Source organism: Genypterus blacodes, unplaced genomic scaffold, assembly GCF_046128005.1.
Source record: "Genypterus blacodes isolate CSIRO-AG114 ecotype Tasmania unplaced genomic scaffold, CSIRO-AGI_Gbla_v1 ptg000214l_1, whole genome shotgun sequence".
Classification (NCBI taxonomy): Eukaryota; Metazoa; Chordata; class Actinopteri; order Ophidiiformes; family Ophidiidae; genus Genypterus; species Genypterus blacodes.
In genome coordinates this window covers 2,754,512-2,781,608 of record NW_027467013.1, presented here as the reverse complement: position 1 = coordinate 2,781,608, position 27,097 = coordinate 2,754,512, and the positions used below count along the sequence as shown (strand labels likewise).

At 44.6% G+C, this 27,097-nt stretch overlaps 1 protein-coding gene across 2 annotated transcripts in view; it reads left to right on the top strand.

The window, feature by feature from the left end:
- erbb4b (erb-b2 receptor tyrosine kinase 4b) overlaps positions 1-27,097 on the top strand; it is a 234,144-nt gene that overhangs the window by 145,314 nt on the left and 61,733 nt on the right. For both annotated transcript variants that reach the window (XM_076169827.1, XM_076169826.1), the window contains exons 4-11: positions 8,745-8,876; positions 11,738-11,803; positions 17,535-17,653; positions 18,089-18,230; positions 20,009-20,122; positions 20,256-20,382; positions 21,557-21,630; positions 25,111-25,201. In XM_076169827.1, the coding sequence (XP_076025942.1) occupies positions 8,745-8,876; positions 11,738-11,803; positions 17,535-17,653; positions 18,089-18,230; positions 20,009-20,122; positions 20,256-20,382; positions 21,557-21,630; positions 25,111-25,201 (865 nt within the window). The remainder of the gene's footprint in view (positions 1-8,744; positions 8,877-11,737; positions 11,804-17,534; positions 17,654-18,088; positions 18,231-20,008; positions 20,123-20,255; positions 20,383-21,556; positions 21,631-25,110; positions 25,202-27,097) is intronic.

The window sequence follows — 27,097 nt, the reverse complement described above, 5'->3', positions numbered from 1 at the left end:
AGAACACAAACAAATCCACAAAGACTCCTTTCAAAGCTCCAGTTTGAGTTCTCACTTGTCTTGTTTATGCCTACTTCAGTTGATCCATCCCTTTATTTAATACAGAGTCCTCTCATAAATGTGAAAGCAGAATCAGTACACTGGCTATGATTGCAGTGTTCAGTTGCTATCACTGTCTGCCTGTCATTGTGGCTTTACCGTGTCGGTGCATGACAGCGCTCAATGCCAGTGTGAAGGCCAGGCTGTGATTCGACAGGACTTTGATGCCAGAGACACTGAGCAAAAGGAGTGGGAGAGCAAATAAAATATGAATTGACTGGCAGCTCTGTGGGTCTTAAAGGCCACTGTGGAAAATGTCACTTTGTATCAACTTAGTTATGAGGCCTAAGTGGGCACCAGTGGACTTTGAGTGATGAAGGATCTCCACTGGTGAAGACGGGCAGTGTTTAATATGAAGTGTTCCTCTGTGGTGCACAATATGTTGCATTCGATTGGTGGCTCGGTGTCGTGAGGCTCTGTGGCAGCCAAAGTGGAGTTTGAATACTTGGCTGTCTTTGGTCTGAGAGTTCCTGTGCTGATTTCCCCTGTCCTGTTGCCTGACTCAGGAGACGTAAAGGTCCACAGTGCCTCTGACAAGCTGTTTGGCCAACCTGATTGTCCCCTGTAGCCTTTTCCTGTCCAGTTTGATCACAGAGGCAAAGCAGGAAGTTGAGAGAACAGACTCCCCTGCAACATCGACTACTTGGCCTTTTTTTTTCTGGAATAATGTATGCTGCAGTCCAAACGGTCTCCATGGTTGACTCAGTAATTGTTTCCACTTTTCCTTTTGTCTTTGTCCTCCCCACTTAAGATGCAAGGGAAAGACACGAGGACTGAGGAATGACAGTTTAAGATAAATGAATGAAACATTGTGGCTTTGTTAACACGTCTGCTCAACCTTGTGTTGTTGCGATGGCGTCAGTGAAGCCCACTGGACCAGAAAGAGGCTTCCAGTCAAACTGCGTGTCTGTCTACTAAGATTAGGATATGGTCGTGTTTCCTCACACGTCTCCTCCAGGAAGCCTCCTCAATCCTCAGAACATTGCAGTGAGAAACAAATCAAATATGAGCTTTGGGCTTAAACTTGAACGATTGAGTATGGAGAGGGGAGCAGTGGGAGGGGAACCAAAAATCTAGTGTCATCTCCACATCTTCTCCTCGCATTGTTGGCAGAACTGTGTCGCGACGATGATGAAAAATAAATACCTGTAACACCTTGAGGGAGGATCTTTCTGTGTCGGTCTCAAACTTGGATGTTAGTCATTCATGCTTGCTTTTCCCTGAATGGAGCAGGTCTGGAAACATCTTAACGCTTCCTCTCTTTACACACACCACACATTACCCTCAGACACTACAACTCCTTCCCTTTCTCCCCTGCCGGCTTAATAATTAATATGTTTATTTTTGCCTTTAATGCTGAGGCGTTGGTGTTAAGCGCAGCAGCCAGTGGTGGGTAATGCAACATGAAAAGGACTTAGATGTTCATCCCTGACCCCCATCCAGAAATCCTGTTTGTAACTTCACACTCGCGCTGGGCGATATGGGAAAATAATATTTTTCAGACCTTTTGCGATGTTTTACATACAGAATATCTCACTATGAATTGATGATGACCCACGCCGTGTCAGGCATTCTCTGTAGAGCCAGGGATTCAGTTTGAGGAGGTGGAATAGATTGCTTGTGCTTGCAGATGTGATAGGTTCCTATCTCTTTAGTGCATATTTTACAAAATGCCATGGTTTGTTCTGAATCCATTGTAATAAACTCAAACTATCTTTATATCACAGTTTGTGTTTTTCCTACTAAGTATACATCAACAACACAGATACATTGGAACACAGTGGATAAATCTGAAGACGTCGGCTGGTTTTAGGATCTTTTGGAGAACGATGACGTCACACAGCCACACAATTCACGCTCTGGCTGTCGGACAACAACAGTGGCGGCTGGGCGTGACAGGCTTTTGTTCTCTTGTGCTATTTTGATCAAATTTAGTTATACAAAAGACAAAATGCGTCACACAATCACAGCAGCTGTAATGAAGATTGCAAGGAGCAGAATTTGCTATTTTATATTTGCTACAAACAAAAGGTGTCACATTTGTTTGTTTGTGTTAGAGTTCCTGCGGAGCATTTTTGTAAAGTTATGCCTCCGTCAGTTCCCAGCACATCTACCAGGTGGCTCCGGATCAACAATATTATGTTCAGTGGTTCATTCTGTTCTAGCAACAGGCTGAAGAGACGATTAGGTCACTGATGCAGTCTGATAGCCTTTTTGGAAGGATTTGGTCAATAATCCTCGTCGCATATTGGTTGGCATGCCAATGGTGTACGCTATGGTTAAGCAGTCATAGCACCAGTTTGTCTGACAGAGCTGCAAGTCCATTTACGCACGGAGGTGACAATCAAACTCTCTAGCTGCTTTGAAGGAAACATCCAGCAGCAGCTCTCCTTTACACACTGTGAGCCGATGCTAAGCAGTCTGATCACTTTAGCTGTGCTTGTGACTTTATCCAACCAAAACAGCTTTTACTTTTACTCTCCACTTGCTGCAGCACACTGAGTGAAAACAGACATTTGTAGATATTGTAAAAACGCAGGACAAAATGTAAACAAGCAGTTGTGTATGTTGTTGTTGTGGTTTAAAACAGAACAGAAGCGGCTCACTGGCATCGCTCGCTGTGTGCATACAATCTCACGGCCTGAAGTGTGTTACCGAATATCTCCCAGGCCCCAGTGACGTGTTGGTGCCTTAACAATCATGTGCCGACTTCCGTTGTGCTAAAACCAACACACTTGGTATGCTTGTGCCACGATAGTCCTTCTCTCCCCTCACTCTCTCTCTCCCTACCTCTTTTCCTCTGTCCCTCTGTCGGTCCCTCTAAGACCCTGTTTTGTTTTTCCCATTGCAGACAGCCGGGCTCATTTTAATTCAGCTGGCAGCCTGATCACACATCAGCCTTGATAAGCTAAGTGGCCCTCAGCAGCCACAACTGAAGGCCTTTTTGCTCAATTTTAATCACCCACTCGTTCGGCCCCCTGATAGTCGTTCCCTGCATTTATTTTCTGCATTTCTTTTATCTTGTTCACAGATTTGTCTTAGTTATTGTCTAATTTCTTCTCCTCCTTTCCCATAAAGCTCAGATTACTGTGGCTTTATCACAGCTTGTGTTAATAACAAGCAAGGAGGCAACCACACATTCAGCACTCTGTCCTAATTTTATTTATTATTTTCTCATCTTTAAGCAGATTCTTCGCCGTGCTCGGTTGTAATTCCATAATCCCTAAATCTCAGCAATTTCTCATAAAGACTCATAGGGAAACAATTGTGTAAAGGATGGGCCAAATTTAATCAGCAGCCTTAGAATGCAATTATATTAGTGGTGGAGGGGGGGAAGGGGGGCGGAGTCATGGCCGACACCCCCATGCCACCTAATGTAGTTCAACAAAGATCTGTAGAGCGTTTCACCTTCACACTGACATCAAGGATAAACTGAAATACTGCTTCACTGTAGAGGATTAAAGCGATTTATAACAGTTTCCTATATGTTAGATTCACCTGTCACCTGTTTGTATCACTACGAGTGTTCATATCAGCTTCGGTATTCATCCTGGTTACAGAGAAGAGTCTTGTCATGCTGTAATTTACTCCCAAGACACTGTTTTGTTGTATTTTGTATTAAATATATGGGTTATTAGTGCAAAACGGTTGTCTGTGGATAGTTACCCTAACCCAGCCGTGGGTGGGTGTGGGTAGGGCTCTGCCGCCAGCGCCAACTGACCCAACAACGCCACTGGGTGGAACACAGAAATGTCAATAAGTAGAAACGGAGCCAACAAAAGAGCCAAAAGTTTCTCCTTCTTTGTGAAGTAATGAGTTTCAGTTCTTTTATCAGATAATGTATCGCAGCTGGCCCGGTTTAACCACTGCCTCCGGTTGACCTCACATTGCTGTAGTCTTGTTTCTAGATTGTTTTTGTAGCATCTTTTTTTGTTTTCCTCATAAGCATTGTTTTATATCCAGTGATTTCCACCTCTGTCCTCTCTACAGACAAACAATTCCACCAACTCCTCGTTTTCTATTTGCTTTTACTGTTTTATCTGTGGCCCTCGCTGCTCACATGGTGATTTATGTCTTCCCCGACACTGTCTTTTATTTATCCTCCGTGTCATTTGTTCTCTGCTGCCTTTATACTTTTCTTTAGTTCTGAGGCTCCTTTTTCAACCCCCGACCCTCCAAAGCAAAGAACATATTTTGAAGCCAATAATTTTTTGGACGGTGATGGTTGAGACTCTGAGTTTAGAAGTTTTGAATTTCGGCACTCAAACATGTTTGCAGTCTGCATGTGGCAGGAATTTGGCTCCAGATGATTTTGATTCACAGATTTTACAAATTTCAGAATTGAGATTGGAGTAGAAAATACATTTCTAAAAATATCCACATTGCCTTTTCACAAATAATTTTCCGGCACTAAATTTTGAAAGTTGAATTTCACGAAAACACTTAGACTTGCAAAACATGAACTTGGTCCCACCCTTGGTGCGCATGACATCATGCATGTGATGTGCATAGCTGCCATAGCTGCTTAGCCGTGAATGTCAGTCACCGTGTTAAAAGTAAATGTGTGTCACCCGCCCCCCCCCCCCCCCCCCCCCCCTCCCCTCCTCCACACACGCATACTTCTGTGGCATCTCTGTCTTATCTAATGTCTCCCATTTGCCAATTCAACTTTTCCTTTTCCGTCCAACAAACATGAGCTAGACACACACACACACACTCTCACACACACACACACACACACACACACACACACACACACACTGCCCACGCTGTGTTCAGAGGCGGCCAAATCCCATTGCTGCCGTCTCTCTGGCGAACCTCTCATGAAGCACTTTTATCTGGTTGAATTAATGCAGTTGTTCTTTTCAGGTCAATAGTTAAACACATAAAAGTGCAATTACATTTCAATGGCTCCCACTCAGGAACGGCACTCTCACTGTAACGACTGTCTGAGGTTCCCATGGGTGCTGCTCCCTTCATTGACCTTATAGGAGATGGGGTCAGATAGTTGATTAACTTTGTCATGCATGCTGACATTCACTGCACACTACACAAGTTTCATTAAGGGATTCATTGGATACTAGTAATGGACTTTAGGGTGGAGGAATATGCATACAACTCTAAGCCTAGCACGTTTAGTCTGTCTGTGTATATGGACATGCTGTACCATAAAACACGAAAACAGACACACACAGTTCATCAGTACAGGTGTAACAATGAAGAAACAAGCACACATGACACTCATGCTAGTGGAGTGAAAATAAGTGGATGTTCACAACAGAAAAGTAATTGTTTTCTCAAAAGCTATATTAGGAATACTTCTTCTATTCGGAATGATCTCAGATATGGAGCAGCATCTTCTTCCCCACTTGTCATCTCCTTAACACAAACCTGAGACATGTCCTGCTTTACTTATCCCACTTGAAGAGTTGATGCTACACTTTCCCCATAGTGTAAGAGGAGGCAGAGCACCATTATGCTTATTTTACACCCACGCTTTTCCCAAACACATGTAGGGATTCAGATTTGTGACCTTCTGGTTACAAGTCTAATGATAACATAAACTGGTAAATTAATTGATGCTCAAGGCACATAGAGTAATGAGTGTCTCATTACTGCCAGCCCTCAGCCATATGTGTGTGTGTTTGTGTGTGCTTTACAATTTCCAGCATCCTAGCAGCAGCTTCAGCCCTTCCTCACTACCGCTGAGGTGTATAGCAGGGGCAGCGCCCCAGCATTTAGCCTTATTGACCCAAATGCATCCTGGTCCTCCTGCAGAGTTTGTGCCCTCTGTTCCTCCGAGCTGCCAGCAGCACTGAGCTGAAACCATGTTGAAGTTCACTGAGTCAATGAGACGAAGGGCAGACCCGCTCACTCCTGCTGCTCCGGAGTGAAAGGGAAACTTTGTCTGTGTGTATGGAGCCTCTCTGAATATCATCCCATGTTTTCCTTAAGCTCTGTGTGTGTGTGTGTGTGTGTGTGTGTGTGTGTGTGTGTGTGTGTGTGTGTGTGTGTGTGTGTGTGTGTGTGTCCGTGTGTGTCCGTGTGTGTCCGTGTGTGTGTGTGTCCGGATGGATTTTGTAAGTTAGAACATTAATAATTTAGAGCTCTCCCTACATTTGAATATGTGATAGTTTTGTGTGCAAAGTTCCTGACCTGCAGTGAGGTGACAGATTTGTATCCTTGGTGACAACAAACAACACTTTCACACGTACACATTGTAACCAATCATGGCAGTCCAGTGGGCACACTCTCTTCGGCTCCAGGGCAGCGACACTGACATGAAGGGAACGGCGTTTGGCTGCAAATCAAGCGTGGTTGACATATGTACTCGCCTATCGCAGCTCATTTTGATCTGGACAAAGAAGCCCTAAAACAGAGCCCATTGTCAAATGGTGCTCTGGTCCCGGCCAAGAATAAATACGTCTGTGTGTTGATTGTAGTACATTTACACCCACATAAATCACATGGACTGAAACCCGTTGGAGATCTCCCATGATGCAGTTTCACAGCTCTGGGGTGAAATGACTCTATTACACTACATCTGCTCACATTGTCCGACATTATTCTTCATTAGCCAAACCACTCAACACATTGATATACTCTCACAAACTCATTAATATAGATTTGTTTTTATAACTATGGTTTGTAGATTTGCCGCCTCCTCTAATGAAACTCATCCACACACACAAAAAAAAATCACACCAACCGTCCGAATAATTACTTGCATACATTTGTTCTGCCTTCCTGGATTTCTTATTGTTTTCCCCTGGTGGTCACACATCCTGACGCTGAGGGCTGCTGTTGTTTTTGAAGCCACACACACACACACACACACACACACACACACACACACACACACACACACACACACACGTTTGCAGATGCTCGGAGTCGCTCTGCAGATGAGGCCGGTAGTTTGGAAGCTGTAGCAACTCGAACAAACTAATTAAGACACACATTTCTCTAACCGCTCAACAATCAAAACCGGGATCAGACCATTGTTCCCCCTCTGACCATCAACCGCACATCCAGCCCAACAAAAGTATTAACTAATAAAGAACCGCAGGCTTATGTTGTTCAATATGTGTGTGTGTTACGTCTTCATATCTTGCTGGATATTGATGTGATGTGTGTACAGGACAGCATGTGGGTGGAAGCACTTTGAGTTATGATGAATATGATTGAAGACCATCCCTTGATAGTGTTTAAGTGCCGTAAGTGCTTCTCTTGCCCAGCTTTTCTGGAACTATTAAGCCTAATACATTTCCATCTACAAGCACAATATTCTTGAACCTTTACCATCTTGACCATTTGCTTGTTTTTCTTCTCATATCCAGCTTGGACAGGATGTTATGTTCGGCCTGAAGGATCTCGTAACGTAGAGTTTAGTGTCCGCAGGGTTACGCAATCGCATCAGGGTCAAACTGAATCTGTGTCTGCTTGTGTTCACACCTCTAATTACATTTTGAGCAGCCAGAACAAATGTCATTGTCACCGTCATGTATCTGTGTCCCTCGAGTTGTTATTTTTGTTTTAATAACAGCTTTTGTCTAGTTTGGTTGTGGTTTTTTTGCTTTGCCCTTTGTCCTGCGTCGGCTGTGGTTTTCCCACAGAGCAAACCATTTGAATGTGAGGCGCCCTGAAGCGATGTTTCTCCTGTGGTGAAAAGTGGGATTAATTTCATTCCCTCACTTCCAGTCCATGTGTTCAAAGAGAGAGAGAGAGAGACCCGTCCCATGTGCAGAGAGAGAGAGAGAGGTGTAGTGATGAGGTGGGGGCTCCCTGCTACCTCCCATCATGTAAGGAGTATCATTTAATCAGGCCTTAGTGGGGCGATATTGTCTTGGGTTGTTTGTTGTGGTGCTGACGGCGCCCCGGTGTGTGATTATGTGTCTCATCGGCTTCAGTCCCGTGTCAGTAATCTGTTTGTGGAGAGATAGAGAAGCGCGGAGCTCTGTAAATAATGCAAATCTGCTACTGGGCTTCACTTCCTCTCTCTTCCTCCTCGTTCATTACTCTCTGTTTTTTCTCTCACATTAAAGCCCGGATTAGACATTCTATAAACTCGTGCACAACAATAATCGGAACCACCCTCCATGTCTAATCTCTCAGCAAGCTGTGTGTGTGTGTGTGTGTGTGTGTGTGTGTGTGTGTGTGTGTGTGTGTGTGTGTGTGTGTGTGTGTGTGTGTCTCCGCGAATGTTCCAAAAGGAATCAAACCTCCCTCTAACTCTGATGGTTAGTGACTTACATACTGGAATGGCAGCATATGTTGCTGCTGACCCACCACCTTGATTAAATATGAAATCACTCATTTCTTCAGCCTGGGCTTAAATCCCAGACGGATTTAGTTTGTGATTACAGTGCGGTGTAATCAAAGCTCACAGCACGAGAAAAACATCCAAACAAGAAGGATCAGAGGTCATAATCATGGCAGCTAACCTCAATGAAACGCACCTTCAGATGGACCATCAGGGCTAAATGGGGTGAAATAATGAGTGTATATAAATATATCAACCCAAATCTGGCAGCAGAAAGCATTAGGATAATGGTGCAGATGATGGTGGAGTACCAAACCTGCAAAGTACCCAGAGAACACTATGTATTAATGGAGACTGTATCCATTCTCTCTCCCCTCTGCAGAAATCCTGAGTGGAGGCGTGTATGTGGACCAGAACAAGTTCTTGTGCCATGCAGACACCATCCATTGGCAGGACATTGTCAAAAATCCAGGGATGCATAATGTGGTGGTGCCCACCAACAGCAGCGTCGCATGTAAGTTACCCTCTTCCATATCGTTGGTGTAACTACTGTAACTACTGAAACAATTAAAGTATTGGTAGTTTTTGAGGGTGATTCAGTGTTTATTTGTTGTGCTTTAGTCTGAATCAAGCTCTTTAGTGTTGCTGTGGGTGTCCTCTCAATACATGTGTGATATTATAACTCCTCACTTCTCACTTCAGTCCATTTTCACTGCAGAAGCGTGACCTGAAATCGTCCAAATGTGAGCGTTTGCGACGCACGTTTGACTGTAATTAATGAATCACAAAGGTTAGATAACACGTTAGAAAAAGGGAAATGTGGACTGTGGTTTCCTTTCATTTCTCTGATCTGTTTCACAACATCAAACGCTACTGGATCCTCTGATTAGTTTTACGCTGGTCACTGGCAGTTCAAGGCCCTTTGCTCCCTAAAGGCAGATAACAGCGCTCGCTCCTTTTTCCATTTGTCTAACTCGCCTCCTTCATTAATTCTCCCAAAGCAAATGCGTAAAGCAGTGCTGTGTAAGGCTCCGCACTCTGGCATGACTAACCATGATTAAGATATATATTTATTATGAACTTGTGACTGGGGAAACAATGCTTCTTTAGGACCCACGAACTCACAGCTCCACTCTGGGAAATGGGTTTGAACCTCCAACAAGTGAGGAAGCGCAAACACACAATCACCTCTTACCCCCATTCTGTCACTTTGCTCGCCTCAACAATCCATTGTGACCGCTTGCTTCTGTGACGTCGGCTCCCTCAGAAGGGGGGGGTATGTGTGTGTGTTTGGGCAGGGGGGGGGGGGGGGGGTCTGGGGGTCCAGATGTATCAAAGCTGCAATTCTCTCACATTGTTTTACTCGTTCGGTGTTAATCTTCTTTAATCTTGGACATGCTCCCTTTTTGCTGTTTTAATTTAGCGCTCAAGCTGTTTGACATTCCTATCTGATGGTTTTCTGCTCCCTCAGTCTGTCACCTTATCTGCTTCGCTCACACACCAAATCATGATTAACATAACAGTGAGGCGTTTTTATGAAAGAAGTAGGAATAAAACTCGTGCTTTCGCCCTTTCATTTCCTCCCGTCCTCTCGCTGAATGCATCAACACCTCCCAGCGACAGCTTTACTGCCGCCGCTACATTCCTCCCTGCTGCCGCCTGATGGCTCGCTGCATTCCCGTCACCTTTGAACCCTTGTGCAAGTGCCAAACTCTGCCAAAATATCAAGTTTCCCCACTCGACAGCTGAGACTATACTTCACTTCGCTGCAGCTTTTCCAGAATGAACAGATGAGCCTTCTATTGTTATGATTCCTCACTCATTTTTTTGTCAAATTTGTGTTTTTTATCAGCTTCATTCTTCTGTCACGCCTGGGTGACTGAGCTGAGAACACATTTCTGTCTTTTTAGCCCCCAAACAGCCGTGCTAAGGCAGCACTCGCAGCCTCTCAACTTGTCTGGGTTCTGTTCTAAGAAAGCTGTAAAAATGATGATGCAGGAAGAAGGGCGGGACAGGTTTATGTGAGGTCGCGGAGAATTTAGAAGTTGAGATAGTGAAGACCTTGGACACTAAATGAAAACTCATTGGCTCGACTTCACAGGGCGCCCAGCTCTGCAGAGATATAACTAAGTGCAGCCGCCGCGCCGCAGACTTGGCAGTGGCAGACAACGATTATCTCTGGCTGACATTTATATCATTATCCTGTTTGTATGCTGTCTTTCATGCGGTCAAAGCTGTCAAGCGCCCTGTCAAAGTGCCAGCGTGAGCTCGAGACGGGAAGAACGGCGGAAAAACACGGGGACAGAAAAAAAGAGACAAAGACGGGGCAGGAGTAGACACAAACGTGAAAGAGGGACAGACGCAGACGAGCCATCAATCAGTCAAGTGTGAGCGGGGATGAGAGAGATGAAATGTGTAATAAAGAGGTGCGGCGGGTGGAGCAGGGGGGAGGGGTGGAGGGAGGCAGTGATGAAGAAGAAGAGGAGGAGAGCAGGAGATGGAGAGGCTCTTTTTTGGGGGTGGGGATAAAGTCAGCCTTGACACTAATAGCCCTCATCTGGAGTGTGTGATGGACAGAGGACAGCACTTCTGCACTCTCCCACCCACGCTCACCCCTCCCCCCTCCTCTCCCCTCTCTCCATCCCTCCCTCACAGTCAATTACCCCACAGTCAATTAAGTCCTCCAAAAACCCAGCAAGGCTCCAGTTAAGACGGCTTTTTACTCTTTTTTTTACCACAATGCCTGCAGGCTTTCACAACGTGCCGGTTAATGACTGACAAAGTTATTTCCACAACCGCAGTAAAGAAAGCAGCGGTCGGGGGGGAGAGGCTAAAAAACAATTCACTTTACATGCCGTGAAGGAGTGAGTGAGGCGAAACGCTGATCAACTGACAGACATCAGGAACTGCTTCCATTGGAACATCCTGTTATCAACAGCTACCTGCTTCTTTGCACACTGCACCGCGTTCATTATGTCATCCACTAAGTGTAATAATTATCATGTAGTCACAATGTGCTGAAATATGCATCTTAACGATGTCTAAAGAGCAACATTTCCATTTTTCATAATTGCATACAGAACTGTTTGCAGTCTCTCGCCCTCTCTCTCTCGCTGTCTCTTTCTGTGTGTGTGTGTGTGTCTCGTTCTCTCTCTCTCTTACATGCACCTGCACACCCCGAAACAACCCACACTCCCACACTTACAGTAATAGGAGCTTGCCTATGTGCAGCATAAGGAAAGGAAGAGAAGCAAAGGAGCAGCAGCTGTACTTTTTATTTACAATCTTAACCTTCTGTCTTCAGCTCTGTCAAATCTATTCTACGTCTGAATGAGGATAAAAGTGATTTATGCTTGCTTGATCTTTTCCCCGCAGGTCAGAAGTGCCATCGCTTCTGTAACGGCCGCTGCTGGGGACCCAAAGAGGACCAGTGTCAGAGCTGTGAGTGTAAAATCATCATGTGTTTGTTTTCATACAAATGTCTACGTACATGTTACATAAATGTATAATTAAATTAAGTTTGAGCAGCTTACATTCTCCATGTGTGCACCTATAAATCACAAATGGCCCCCCAGCTCCCAAAAAGCACAGAAAACCTCTCAGTCAGGTCCAGGTTGCAGGACTTGAATCTTACCTGATCTTTTTATGCATAAGAACATTTTCATTATCTCAATATTACATAATAAATAAATAAATATAGACTAAACCTGGGCTTGTTTTGCTTCATGGTTTTGGTGCGGCAGACACCAAAACACAACATTGACAGCCGTGTTGTTATTGCAATACGCGGTTTGATTACCTTGTTAATTGGCCAAGGAAAATTAACTTAACTTTCTTTAATGAATGCGGTTAAGACACTTAGCGGTGTTTACTCCATATCAGCAACATGGTCCTTTTTAAAAGTGTTATTTTAAAGACATTAGATTGGTGTGGGGATTTATTTAGGGGAATAAAGTGTGTTTCTGACCTTTCACCACATTCAGGAGGAATTTGTGTTCCTCCAATGTTGCGTAGGGATTTAATTATCAACCCCAGGAGACGAAAAAACCATGAAACTTTCAATCCAGCAAGCTATGACATTTCATTTGACTGATGGACGATGCATTTTATACAGTCCAAGTCTGAGTTAGATGCTCTCATTAATGTGTGGGAGACTGGCGTAACAACTGAAAAGGTGAAATAGTGACTCAGTGTGTGTTTCTGTGCAGTAGAGTCCACTCAAACTAAAGTGTGTCGGAGAATCCACAGCACTGCAGCGATGTGACACAAATCCACACTATGTTAAACCAAGTAGAAGGCACTAATGTAACGGCTAATTTGTTTGCTATTGTTGTTTAATTGCTCAGTCTTGGGAAATAAGAAATAGATTCATTAAAAAAGCCTTTTGTTGCAGGAAATGATATTAGTGTAATAACAACAAGACATTCAACAACAGCAACAACAGCAATACAGTCACATCAACATGGCAGATCCAGTCTAAGTCCATTTAAACGATGCTTTTACGTTTCTGAAGGATGGGACTGAGTTTCACAAGGTTACAGGAGACATGACATGTTTATTTAAAAGACTGACTTCATCTGCTTATTATCCATTTCACGTTTTCCGTCTCTTACGATAAGACTGTATAAGTATAGCAGCTAGTATTTCACGAGAACACATTGTGGAGGTTGATACCACCTCCGTGTCTCACACACACACACACACACACCAGACACACTCAGCAGCATCCCTAAGCCCTCGACATATCTACTCTGAACCTCCTACTGGGACCTCCCACCCGTCATACGAGCTGATGGCAGGAGAGAGAGAGGCAGAGACAAAGAGAGAGAGGCAGAGAGAGAGAGAGGGAGAGAGAGTTACTATGTTACTATGAAGTCATCCTGTCTTAGTCACTGTCAGTCTCTATACCGGGCTCTTCTTCTTCTGTCTCTACACGACTCTCCTCTTATGTCTCTTCTTCTCTTTTTTATTCCATCTCTACCACTCTCTTTACTCAAACACACACACACACACACAGTCCGAGCGAAGATCTGCCACTGCTGAAACTCTAACCAAGTCACGTACACGCCTGTGACTTTGTCTACAAGTTCTTGTGGTGGTTACAGTTTTCCGATGACATGACTGATCTGTAGCTCTGCGTCTGTGCTGCATGGCCGTGTTTGCTCCGTCTCATCACACATCTCTCAGCTCTCTGATCTCAGGCTTTGGCCTTTAATACCCAAGAATTGTCAGTGAGTGGAGAGTCATGGGATGGAGTGCTTGCATGCTGTGTGTGTGCATAGGTTGACACATTTTTTGGCAAAGACCAATGCTCACACACTTTCAATAAGGATTCCACACACACACACACCTTGAAAGTGTGTGTAGGGGGCGGTGCAGAGCACACGTAAACAGTTATTTCTCATTTCTGCTGAACTGAATGAGCTGAGCTGTTTACACCCCGGTTTGCTACGGCACAAGGAGAAAGAAAGGGGGACAGTGACTCTCTCTCTACTCACACACACATACACACTGCTTAAGCGTTAGGCTTACACACACACAACCTCTGACACAGCGAGGGCGTAGGCCCATGTGGGTTTTTTCCATAGGTAAGTTGACGTGCCTCCAAACACAGCATGTCCCTTTAAAATCCGCCAGAACGTGCAGACAGAGTGATGTCATCGTCCTCCTATAATTTATCAATCAGCTGTCACGGACACCGAACCTGTCCGTCTGTTAACAGATGTTCCTCCATCAATTTTTCATCATCCCCGCGTCTGCGTCTCACACACCACTCTTCCTACCCTACACACACACACACACTCACACACACACACACACAAACACACACACACACACACACACACACACACACACACACACACAGAGGCTACCACTCTTTTGTCTCCCTCTATTATCGTCTCTTTGTTTCTTTCCTTCCTCATCCAGTTTTATCGCACCTTCCTTCCTCCTCTCCTCCTCCTGCGCCCCTTTCGTCTCTGCTTCCCCCCCCCTGGCATGTGTGTGTGCGCGTGCGTGTCATCGCATTTGTTCCGTCGGTCACGATCTCATTAAGATAATGAGGAATGAACTGTTTGACCAGGACCAGTTAACGCGGCGTCACAGCCCAGGAGCCGATAAGCCTTTGCCCTGTCTATCTGCCTCTTCCTCGCTGTCGTCAAGCTGTCTTGCCATCTGCGCTCCAAAAAAAAAGTCAGTTCATTCTCACTCTGCCTCTTTTTCGTCGCAACCTCTGTTTGTTAGATGTTGTTGTGCTGATGATTACGGCGCGATGGGAAAGATGGGAGATGACGAATGACAATCGCTCTCATTGACATTTTCTGACTCACTGTTAACTGTCACAACTCCTGAATATAATAGTAGGTTCTGGTTTCTGATGAGAAAGTGGATGCATAATAAAAAGTGTTTCAATGGAAGGAAAGGGTTTATGAGTGGGATTATACACTGAACATGCTGGAATATGGCTGAAGTCCTTTGAAGAGACACAATACATAGTTAGCAGTTTATTAGTTGCATTATTAATCTATTAGATTAGACAATAGCCCTGCTTAACCCTCACTCATAATCATGTAAGTGCATTATTTACAACATGATGTTTGTTGTTTATGATCCACAGTTACAGCAGACAAATGTCAAACCTGAATACATTATTGGTTATGTGATCAGGGCTGGAAATGTCACATAGTGCACACTGAGAGTAATCTACGTCAAGAGGTTGTGTAACCAAGTGCGTGAATGAAACGTCAGGGCTGGTTTCGCAATAACCGGGATGTTCCGCCGCACATCGGATCTAAACATAGTAAGTAAATAGAAAGAGGCTGCGTCTCTTCGATTGCTCCTGGCACAAACATCCAACCAAGAGCAGATGCGAGAGGAGACGTCTACTCACAAATCTATCATTTTTATCTACGTCTAGCCTTGCAATGAAGGACTTATTAGGATGCAAAATGCTTTAATGTTACCTAATCTGTGCAAATAGGACTCATTGTAGCAGCAGGGTTTCATCTTGATATGGTAGAAGGAGACAGACAGAGGGACGGAGAGACAGAGACAGCTATCTGCTTATAGAACGCTTTTGTAAGAGTATTAGAAGACATTTTGCGAGACGGTTCGGTGTGAGATTTGCTATTAGTTCTACATAAAAGAGAATTTTAAAAAGCATTTCTGGGGGGTTTTCCCAGCATAATCTTCTCCTTTCTCGCATGGAGAGACACCTGGCTGCATCCAAGACCCCCCACAGACTGCTACAATACCCTTCTATAAGAACCCGTCTCCTTGGCAAAATCAATTCTTGGTTGTCCTGATGAAACGACCAGGAAGAAACCTTTAAATTCCCTCTAACTTGTGCAATCGTGGATTGGTTTTATTCTCTTTGAACTCAGCTGACAGGTCTATGTTTCACATGCACACAGTTACAGCAGCATTCCATTATTTAACCAGGAACCCATCAGGAGTATTTCTGGGCGATCCTCGTCAAAACCTTCCTACTATTTCTCCTTCTGTAACGCCTTTGATTGTTATCAGGATCGCAGCCTCTTCCACGTAGGCTTCGGAAGAAAGGAAGTGGCTCCGGCTGTCAGCAGAGAACACCCTGCCCTCCGTGTGGGAACCCTTTTGGAACCTCTCTCTCTCTCTCTGTGTGTGTAGTTAAAATGGGAGCTGAGCGAGCGGCTGGTGTGACTGATGCTGCTGTCGGCGGCCTGTTGGAATGGAAGCTCGCAGGCATATTTTACGAGATGGATTCCTTTTGTATTTGTTGTCACTGCTCTGTTTTTTCTTCCCCTTTTTTTCCCCCCTTTTTCTTAAAGTGGAAGTTTAAAGGCAAATTGATCAACAACGTTGCGCCTTTCCCCTGGCAAGGTCATTTGTTTGACAGAGTGTCTCTCCTGTAAAGTAGGCCATTTCATTTTAGCTCAGGCACTGTTAATGGAATGCCACTGATGGTATGTTAGGCGCCGGTGATGTGTGTGTGTCTATGCGTGTGTGTGTGTGTGTGTGTGTGTGTGTGTGTGTGTGTGTGTGTGTGTGTGTGTTTGGAAGGGAGGAAGGGTTCTCTCTCTGTGGCTTGTATCCATCAATCTGATAGTATCTCTTCAACACAACACTAAATGACACACACACACACACACATACACACACACTCACAAATCCATCCAGTATGTGGGCACAGGCCATTAGGTTGTTGTGGATTAGACTAACAATGTTACTTTCCTCCAGTAATGAGTTGGTATTTGAATTTGTGGATATTTGATATCATTGCTGGGCGTGTGGGAGTCCAACGGAACAACAAACTAAAGCTTCTTAGGTGTAGTATCAGAATACAATCACTATACCAGATGTTGAAATGTGCATCAAGTAATGAGATGTTTGTTCAGTAGGAGGGTTCTGGGTTCATATCTGGATTGGGGCCTGTTGGTGTATTTGAGTTGTCCCTGTCCCACGACCCTGCACAGGACAGAGGACGGATGGATGAGGCCAGACTTTACGTTATGCACACAGTTACACAAAATATTTGTTAAAAAGACGTGTGTGAAGCTACTTTACACCGGCACCACCCCAACTGTTAACTCGGCTTAATGAAGACAAATTTGCAGCCAAAACAAATTAGTATTCTATTACTTAAGCTCCAGTTTAGCTGCTGTGTAATTGCAAAGTGGGTGCAGTGAGTTTTTTTCTGTCCCACGTGTTAATCCCCACCCAAAGGCCTTCAGATTACCACGGTAACCCATTTTATCCTGAGCATCAACCCCTGCTGACAGCTTCCTACCCTTCCCACTCCAACCGTGTCCTTCACCAGCTGTTTCCATCTATGAAATGTCACAAGCCCGCACGCTTTTACACGTGGCTGTCAGGGAGCGAGACACACACACACGCACACACACGCACACACACACACACACACACACACCCACCTGGGTGGACAGGCGTCCACTGGGGGCAGATAGGAATCGTGATCTGTCTCTCCGTCACGTCCAGCTACACACACTCGAGGACCAGAGCAGCATTGAAGAACTGCACACACTCACTACACACACAAACTAATACATTACATTTGATACAATCCTGTCCTTTTTAGCTGTATTTGACTTCTTATACCCTGTGTAGAACATAAGGAAGGACATGTTTGACCTTGTCTGTCCCTATTCTGTCTCTATTCTGTCTCACTCCACAGTAACTAAGACGGTTTGTGCTGACCAGTGTGACGGACGATGTTTTGGTCCCTACGTTAGCGACTGCTGCCACCGTGAGTGTGCAGGTGGTTGCTATGGGCCAAAGGACACAGACTGCTTTGTAAGTATACAGGACACACACACACACACACACTTTCCTGAGGTTGTGGAAATAACGCTCCTTCAAAGATCTGACTCATCCTGCGTTTGACTTTTTATTCGCTTTGAATCAGCATGAATCAGCATTTTCCCATCCAGATGGTGTTTCTATGTAATATGTCACTTTATGAGGCAAATATCATTACTGACATTAAAGCGCCATTACCATATTCCATCCAGTTTTCTGTGTTCCTCTCTCCTGCTTCTACCGCTGAACTGAACGGAGAGCTGCAGTGTTATTAATTTCATCATTTATTAATTGTCATAATGAATTCAACAATGCATTCATGACCCCTGACAATCTCTGTCCTAAGTATGGCACTATAAACTTTGTGTGTGTGTGTGTGTGTGTGTGTGTGTGTGTGTGTGTGTGTGTGTGTGTGTTTTTTGTACTTAGGCCTGTACCAACTTCAATGACAGTGGGGCGTGTGTGACCCAGTGCCCTCAGCCATTTGTCTACAATCCCACCACCTTCCAGCTGGAGCACAACCCCAGAGCAAAATACACCTATGGAGCCTTCTGTGTCAAGAAGTGTCCACGTGAGTCCACATGGACACACACACACACACACATTATGAAGTTGTAGCTCAAAGTAACTTTATTTTTGTCCCGGCTCAATGATTCATGCATAAATTGGAATAGAAAGTGCCTAAGACAAATAATTACAAGACAAATAAGACGTAGGCAACAGATTATAAAACAGCAAATCTAAGACAAAGGACATGAAAACAGAAAACATTGTGCACATTAACATAAACAAATGTGTATAAAACATTCCCATTAATCCCATATAAATACTGTTATGCGTATTCATGGGTTTGTCTTTGTTTACGTTATTTTCACACATTTCCAAGTGTTTTATCACACATGTCGCTGGGTGTTAAGTCATTTGTGAACCGCTCTGTATGCATTTCAGAATATGTAAATCACACCATTTATTTATTAGATAAAAGGAAAGCAGGCAGTGATGGTGTAAAGGAAGTTCAATGATGCATGAATGAACCTTATAATAAACCTTAACCGTGTTACACAACATATAATATATGCAAGTATGCTTACATTCATATGTGTATATGATAAAGTGACATGCACTTACATTCTTACCTGCAAAGACAAAACACACACACACACACACACACACACACACACACACACACACACACAGTGCCTCTCAGTTTTCTAGTTATGCTCTTTAAATGCCTCATTTGCATTTGATCACTGGCAGAATCTTTGCAGAGTTTATCTTCACCGGCAAACCAAAGCTTTGTCTGAATTGCATTTATTGCTCAAGGTTCTCATAACTGCGGGGGGGTCCCTGTGCAGGACACATATTGCGAATATCACTACAGCCTGTTCTCCCTCTGCACATGCAGGCACGGTGGGCAGTGAAACAAAAACAACAATCCCAGGTGTTTGTTGCGCACATATGTCTCATTCATATTCATATTAAAGTTCAGCGCACAAAATAATCTGATCGTAGGAGAGGTGAGGAAGATGATGGCCAAGATGATGAAGATTAAACTCAGAACTCAGGACAAGGAGTGAAGCTTTGTGGCATTTCTATGAGGCAAAAACCAAGTTTTCATTCTTGCCTGGACAGGGTCTTAAGTGCACTTAAGTGGAACGAGGACACAGTGAGGTGTGTGGAGGGGGGGGGGGGTTCGCAATCAACCACAGCAGTGTGATTTCGGAAGGATTTGTTCTGCCACTCAGAACCTAAATGAAAATAGACGGCTTGAGAAATGACTCACCTAACAGTCAGAGTCTGTGAATATACAGGTGCAGAGATCTCACACACTGATCCTCCTCTGCAGCCGTGTGTTCACATGTGCTCGTTCTGAACACAGAGCACCTCACCCACCTGTCTCGTCATCAAATGTTACAAGGCTTTGTGGCGCAGCACACTTCCATAGAAACGAGAGGAGAGACGGTGTTATGAAATCTACGCTTCACACTGTGCACCACTGATTTACAAAAATGGAGCCCCGGGGGTTTCACTCTGCTGTGATGTGGTACACACAGCCACAAGGGAGGAGAGGGGAGGCAACATCAAGTGCACATAGGGCTTCATGTAGTCTGCCTCTGAAAGGGATGTTTTCACTATTTACTGTTGCTTAAACATGTATGCTTAATCTATGAAAAGGCAACTGGCAAATGTCTGTCTGAGTTTCCAGCATCTGACTCAACAAAAGGAAATGTAACCAACAGTGATATGAAATGTAAACCAAAGTGTTTGTGTTTGTGTGAGACTGATAACATCACCTCTGTGTTTGTGTGCTGGTGTTTGACATTGAGGACGTTCGTCTCTGCCTTTCAGATAATTTTGTGGTTGACCAAAGCTCCTGTGTGAGAGCCTGTCCCACTAATAAGATGGAGGTGGAGGAGAATCGCATTAAGATATGTATCCCCTGCACTGACATCTGCCCCAAAGGTAAATCACAGGCAGACCCACCCAACTCTTCCTTCTAATGCATCTATTCCTCTCTTGATGGGCTTTCTTATAACCGTTCCTGCACATAAAGACTGTTGATGCGTGACGTGCTGTTTGTGATCTGCCGCTCCAGCTTGCGACGGCATCGGCACGGCCAGCCTCCAGTCGGATCAGACGGTGGACTCCAGCAACATCGACAAGTTCGTCAACTGCACCAAAATCAACGGCAACTTGGTTTTCCTCATCACAGGGATCAAAGGGTGAGAGAGTGAAAGCGAGAGAACTCCAGCTGCATTAATGAGCAGCCAGTGCAGCTGAAATCTGTCAAAATGTAATTTCAAAATGGAAACTTTTGATGACAGAAAATGGCCTGTAATTTCCTGAAATGAGGGTCTAACTGCTCGCCGGGCAACAAACTACCAACTCATTTATGGCACAAGCCAAGTCCTGGCACAGACCAGCCAAAACTGGATCAGAACCGATACCAAAGTCTGTGTGCAGTTAGACCAGCAGCTACAGTTTCATTTAGATGTGTCTGTTGCTTATGTGTTGTTGTTGTTGTTGTTTACTTGCGTGTGTCCATTTAAGCCCACGCCTGCACTGATAGTGTAACAGTCTGGCTGCTTTCATATCAAACGTCACGACTTTGAAATTGCACTCTGAGTTACTTTCTGTTTAAACTCAAATATCCTGACGTCTCCACCATGAACAATCTATTGGAGATGGAATTTCAGTCTGAGTGATTTCATTTGATAGAAAAGCACTTCATCCTGTGGTTCCTGTACTGAAAAAATGGAATGACTTTGGCAGCTGAAATGGATAGGGAAGGGTCTCTTTTACATTTATTCCACTTTAGTTGCTCTTGATAAGAAGGCTTGCTTAAAGCCTGAAGAAGAAGCGGACGCATGGTTAAACAAGCGGATGATAAATGTCATGATTATTGTTGCCAGTGTTTGTGTGGAAACGAGTACAAACACGCTGAAAGTGAGTTAAAGCTGTGGATCCTGTGGGATGAGTGAGACCTCAGCACTCCTAATGTGTGTGTGTGTATACTTTACATGTGTGTATGCATGCGTACATATGTACTGCTGTGCATTATTCACTATCTGGGCTGAAGCAGACTCATTTCATCCATTGAAAGGAAACACAAGGACTCCATGTTCCACACACACACACACACACACCATACTCGAGTGGCATTTGTGGTAATGAGTGGCCTCTGCTCCTCCACACTGCCTGAGGCCGCTCTGCCATTAGAGCCCTCAGGCTGTTTCATAGAGGCGAGAGTCCAGAGAGTTGCAGCTCTTTTTTTTTCAGAAATTCTCACTCTGTGTCTTTTCACAGTTGTAGTATAACATCCAGATTATTTGTTGTTTCCTGCTGTTGTGCTCATCTACCTTTATCTCTCTCTCTCTCACACACACACATACACAGGGACGTCTATCACAACATTGAAGCGCTGGACCCGGAGAAGCTCAACGTGTTTCGCACCGTTCGGGAGATCACAGGTGAGAACGCTTCAATATCTATATTTCTTAAAAAAAAAGGAATCAACTGTGGTCCAAATTCCTAATACAACAGCTTTGCAAATGTAGTAGTCATAGTGATAAGTTTAGAAAAATGTCACTCCACTAAAGAGTGATGCTTGTGAATGTGTGTGTGGGTCAGAGTCTGTCACACCTCCACCCACACCAAGGACGGACATGGCTACAGTGGATGAATATCAGAAGAGTCTTCCAACCTCCTCTGTGTCTCTGCCCCGTGTCCCCTGGGAGTCCCTCTCCTCCTGTCCCTCAGTCCCTCAGTCCCTCAGTCAGGCACCATGGAGAAAAGAGCCAGAACATGTGATGCACATTGGTAATCCTCCAGCTTCCCCAAGTCACCAACTACAGTGCATCGTCCACGGAACAAAGACGAGGGTTGAAAATGGCGTCAAAGTGAAGTCAGCGGTGTCAAAGTCTTTCTTAATGGTGTCAAAGTTGCATCTCGACTCTGCGAATGTGTGACGAGAGCCGAAGTCGAGTGTGACTCAAGTCCTGTGGCTCAACGACCACGAGACTCAGACAGGATATCCTTCTGTAGGAAGCGTCTCCCGTTTAAACCTGTTGCCTGTTTTGGGTGGCACATCTCTATAGAATCAGCCTCAGCAAACAGGAAGTTGTTTGCACAGAGGCACATTGCCGCTTTCCGAATGTTATCTCTCACGCTTTGGCCGGCTCAAATGAAACTCCATTCAGCCCCACATCTGCATCAGCAGCGTCAACAGGAGAGTTCTCTAAACCCTGATAAATAAACCCCAGATTGTTTGCGTAGTTGGACACCCTGAGGGCTAACTGGCTTAATATGTGATTTGGAGGAACCTTTTTAATTCCAGATTGCGAGCCACTTAAACATTCTCCTCAGAGCGTTCATCACTGAGTGCATTTTTAATACGTTTTTGTGCGGAACATAAAGAAAATTCCTAGACAGAAAATGATGGTGAAGTGGACTTTGAAATGAGTGTGTGTGTGTGTGTGTGTGTGAGGTGAGGATAGGTGAGAGTGTGAGAGCCGGCGGTTGGGACACGAACCTGCCAAAGCCTCGGTGTAGCCAGAGATGCGTGTCAGCACAGCTTGTCATCTCCCCGAGCTGTCAGGAGAACGCGACTTCCAGCGGAGCCTCCGTGACCTCGAGGTCACACCAGGCACCGCTATAGCTTTCAAATGAGCTGTGTAGGAGGACGGCTCACACCCGAGCACATACGAGCACCCACCCCCACCCGTACCCGCCCTCCGATCACACTCCCTCCCTCTCTCCCCTCTCAAAACGCATCACTGGGTAATTTTCGTGTGAAGAGTGGGCGATCAACCCGCGCAATTTAGTATAAGTGGATTCCTCGGCGTTGGCAATAATCACAAGCTCGTCTCTGCTTAACCTTTGCTTGTGAGAGCGTGGCCTCCTTCTGTAATCGTCTGCGCATTGTAATTCGCCGCGTTCTTCCCCGCGACGCAGGCGGAGCCCTGAGCAGAACACGAAGCAGAACAAAACCCGCTGTGACTGAGAGGAAGGCAGAGGGGGGCGTGGCCACAGGACCCTCTGCAAATGTCATCTACTGCATTTAGAATTTAGAGTCCTATTAAGGCATTTACTTGATTTTTATCTTTCAAACACCATGAGTAACAATGAGAATAGAAAATATGAGTCCTTGCTGCAGGAAACAATACATTTATAAAAACCTTTTAAGAGCTCTGTAAGTGTTTAATGCGTGTCGTTGTTTCTTTGTTGACGTTAAAATGGTTGTGGGAACACTTTGACCTCATGAAGCGAAGAACAGGAACGCATAGATGAAAGCAGAAGTGAAGACAAATTCTGATTAAAGCTGAAAATCAAAACCAAACTAAACAACAGCACTTCTGACCATCTCAATATGGAAATAGATCCACCATAATGGGAACAGTACAAACACACACACACACACACACACACCTATACAAATGTGGTATTATGTGGTAATGTGGTAATAAAACCGACGATTATCTACAAGTGATTTCCACCAAACTGGTTTTGTTTTAAGTCCCTTACCATAAAAAAAGATCTTAGAACTCATAATATAAATTGCATTTTTTATAGGTTATGATAAAGGAATAGAAAGGATAAGAAATGGTTCCATGCAGGTTAAGGACAAATGTTGAATGCATGCAGACGTCCTGTGTGAGAGACACAAGCGGGACTCATTTAAGTTGCCCCGTCTTAAAAATACATATATGTATTTAGTTTTTTATGTAAATGTGAGTCTGGATTTCCCAGAATGCCCCTGGTCTGGACAGAATGGGCCTGTGGCGTCTCTGGCCCAGGAGGTAAAGGGTGCAGCAGGCAGCGGCTCGTTACCTGTAATAGGAGGAAGCTCGACTCCCGAAAGAGCACTACAGAGGATCCTCACCACGGCAGCTTCTGTCATTAAGGCAATTAGTGTCAACAAGTACGGCGCTAACGATTCTATAGCACCGCAGCCTCTGGGCTAATAGGCCCTTAGCATCCTCAACTACACAGCGGGAGGTGAGGGTTGGAGGGGAGATTCGGATCAGACGGCGCCTCGTAAACAAGTCGGAGAAATATACAAACCGCTATTATTCTGTGGGGATGGATTATTATGGTTGCTATGGAAATGTCATGCGGGTACAGTCACAATAGGAGTCATTTAATGCGTCCATATGTTAGATCAGTGTGGGTCCTTTCACATCGGCACAACATCATTATGACGGGGATGATGGCCGCTTATAACCCTGTCAATACATGCCGTATTGAGTGATTGTAGAAGTTTGAAATGTCGTAAATCGCAACAGAAACACACAAAGTGTCACATTATATGACCTTATAATACTAACATTTATTTGATTTAGTTTATCAGGGCAGGCAGAGGCTTCATTTACTGTCACAGCTAAATGCTTCTTTGACCTGTTGAACCTTTGCTCCCGAAGATCAGAACCGCCAGTGTCACACTTGCAGCCATGCTCCTCCCACTTCTTCCTTTGGTCCATTGGCTTCCTACAACCATTTTGTTTTTCCCGATATCATCCCCCCCACACACACACACTCACACACACCTAACCCCTCCCACAACATTCCTCTTAAATATTTCACATTTCGGAATCCATTATTGAAAGCCCCTAAATGAGACACAGCTACCTCTGAGCTTCTTCCCTCTGAATGATTCAGCAGCTGAATGGAAGATAAAGGAAGTGCAGAGATATCGACAGATCAGCTGTTACACCCGCTGGCACCGCTCAGAGCCTCCACCTTGGTTTTTTTCTAGTTGCATGTTGATGTTTCCACGTTCATGGCAGCTTTCAGCTGGGACTCAGGTGTTACCGGGAGCCGGGAGACCTTCTGCTTTATTCTCTCTGTGTGAATTATGGGATGGGCAGCTGATCCTCGTCTGTCAGAACTGTTGACTCGTTATAACCTGTGTGTGTTTTGTGTTGTGTGTGTCTGTGTGTGTGTCCATTTAGGCTTCCTGAACATCCAGTCTTGGCCTGACAACATGACGGACTTGAGTGTTTTCTCCAACCTGGCGACGATTGGAGGTCGAGCGCTGTACAGGTACACAACAACAAACTCACACACACAGCATGAATAATAAACCTCACACACACAACAACAACGACGCCAGCCACACATGCAAATGAATGTCATCCAACAGTCAACAATAAGCAAATGGAACGTTCTAATGGAATTCAAATGGAATTCTGATCTTATCTCATTGCTAATCTAGTGAAAAATTATCATTTACTGGAATTTAATCAACTAATTAGAATTAGAATTATTAATCAACTAATCAAAAGAAAAGAAAACATTTTAAGTTTGGACATTGTTTTGATTGAGTGGCAGAATTGGCCAACATTTAAAGATTACAAAACTTGTTTTGAAAGAAGCTCATCTTCTACTTGTCATTGTTGTGTTTTGGCCTTTAAGCAGCAGGGAGCCTGAACACATCACAGGCTTACTGCACATTTTTGGTAAAAAAAAATTCAAAGGTGCTCCAAACATTTGCTGTGACATTTGGAAAGGAACATGGTGTGGATACTGCAGTGTGTGTGTGTGTATTTGTGTGTGTGTCATTTCTTTACTTGCTGCGTGTGCTTGTCTATGCACACCTGTGCGTATGTATGTGTGTGTGGGCATGTGCATGTTGAATTATCTGCCTGTGTGCGCTTGTCTCTGTGTGTGTGTGTGTGTGTGTGTCATTTCTACACCTGCAGATGGAAACGGCAGACTGCAGTACAAATTACAGCCTGCCACCTCCCTTTGCCCCACGCTTGATCCTGCTTCCTCCCTCTGCCTGGGAGCTCTGAAACCCCACTGGCTTCCTGTCAGTCTTACACTGTGCAGGCAGGGGAGGATGAGAAAAGGGGGTACAGGGGGAGGCACAGCGACTAAAAATGACGAAAAATGCCATTTAATTGTTGTTAAATGCAAATGATAATTAAACGATAACAGCGAATGTCTAACAGAGCGTTCAGAGTGCTGCACTGAGCTTCTTACCTCCACACCAGCAGCACTACATCAGGAGTTTGGACTGTGCTCTAATTGACCACATTTCCCCCTCATCTGATGAAGTGCAGAGTAAAGGACCTAAAAAACCTGGCCTGGGACCCATGTCGTGTTTTATTCAGGCTAATCTGGTCAGGCCGTGTGCAGATCCTCAGTCTGTGTGTCAGCATGAGTTATACTTGAGAAAATTAGCTTCTGGGAGTGAGATGGAAGGGAAAGTCCAGACAAAATGGACGACTCCTTTGCCAACATGAGGAATAAGCTGCTTGTTAATCGGTGGAGCATCATTCTGCTGCAGGTGTTGGCTTCCGTTTCAGTTTGACCCAAAATCTTGAACCTCAATGTAAATGCAGAGTAGCAGCTATCATCATGTGACCTCCTAGATCATGTGATATCTCATTCCGGTGCCAAGAAGCTATTTGTTGCTGTATAAGAACCTTTGAGCTGATTAAATAATTACAGCATCCGCAGTAGCAGCGACGGCAGCAGGAGCGATGTGGCTGCAGGCTCTAATTTGAGGGAGGTGTTGCACATAATTCACTAATGGAGCAAACAGTGTTGGGTACTTTCATTAATTATTTTAATCTTCCGGCTCACTCCAGGATGTAAAAAGCACAACACATTTGACTGCTGAGCTGTTCTGCACTGATTTATACAATATGAGTCATGAGCAGTGGGCGTCTTCGGGGACGTCAGGACATTTCTCAGTCCAGTCAGAGAACAGCTACATCTGGATAATCAAAGTCATGTTTACTGTCTTATTGGTGGTGTTAGTCTTACAGAAGCAGTCAGTTCCTCTGCTGTATAAACACAATCTGGGAAATGGATACTGAGTTTGTCTGCAGAATTCTGTTTTGGTTCTTATGAATCATCGCTTCGTGATGATGAAGAGTGTTTTTTTCCCCCCTGAAAGAATACAGCCTGGACCTCTCCTCTCTCAGTCCA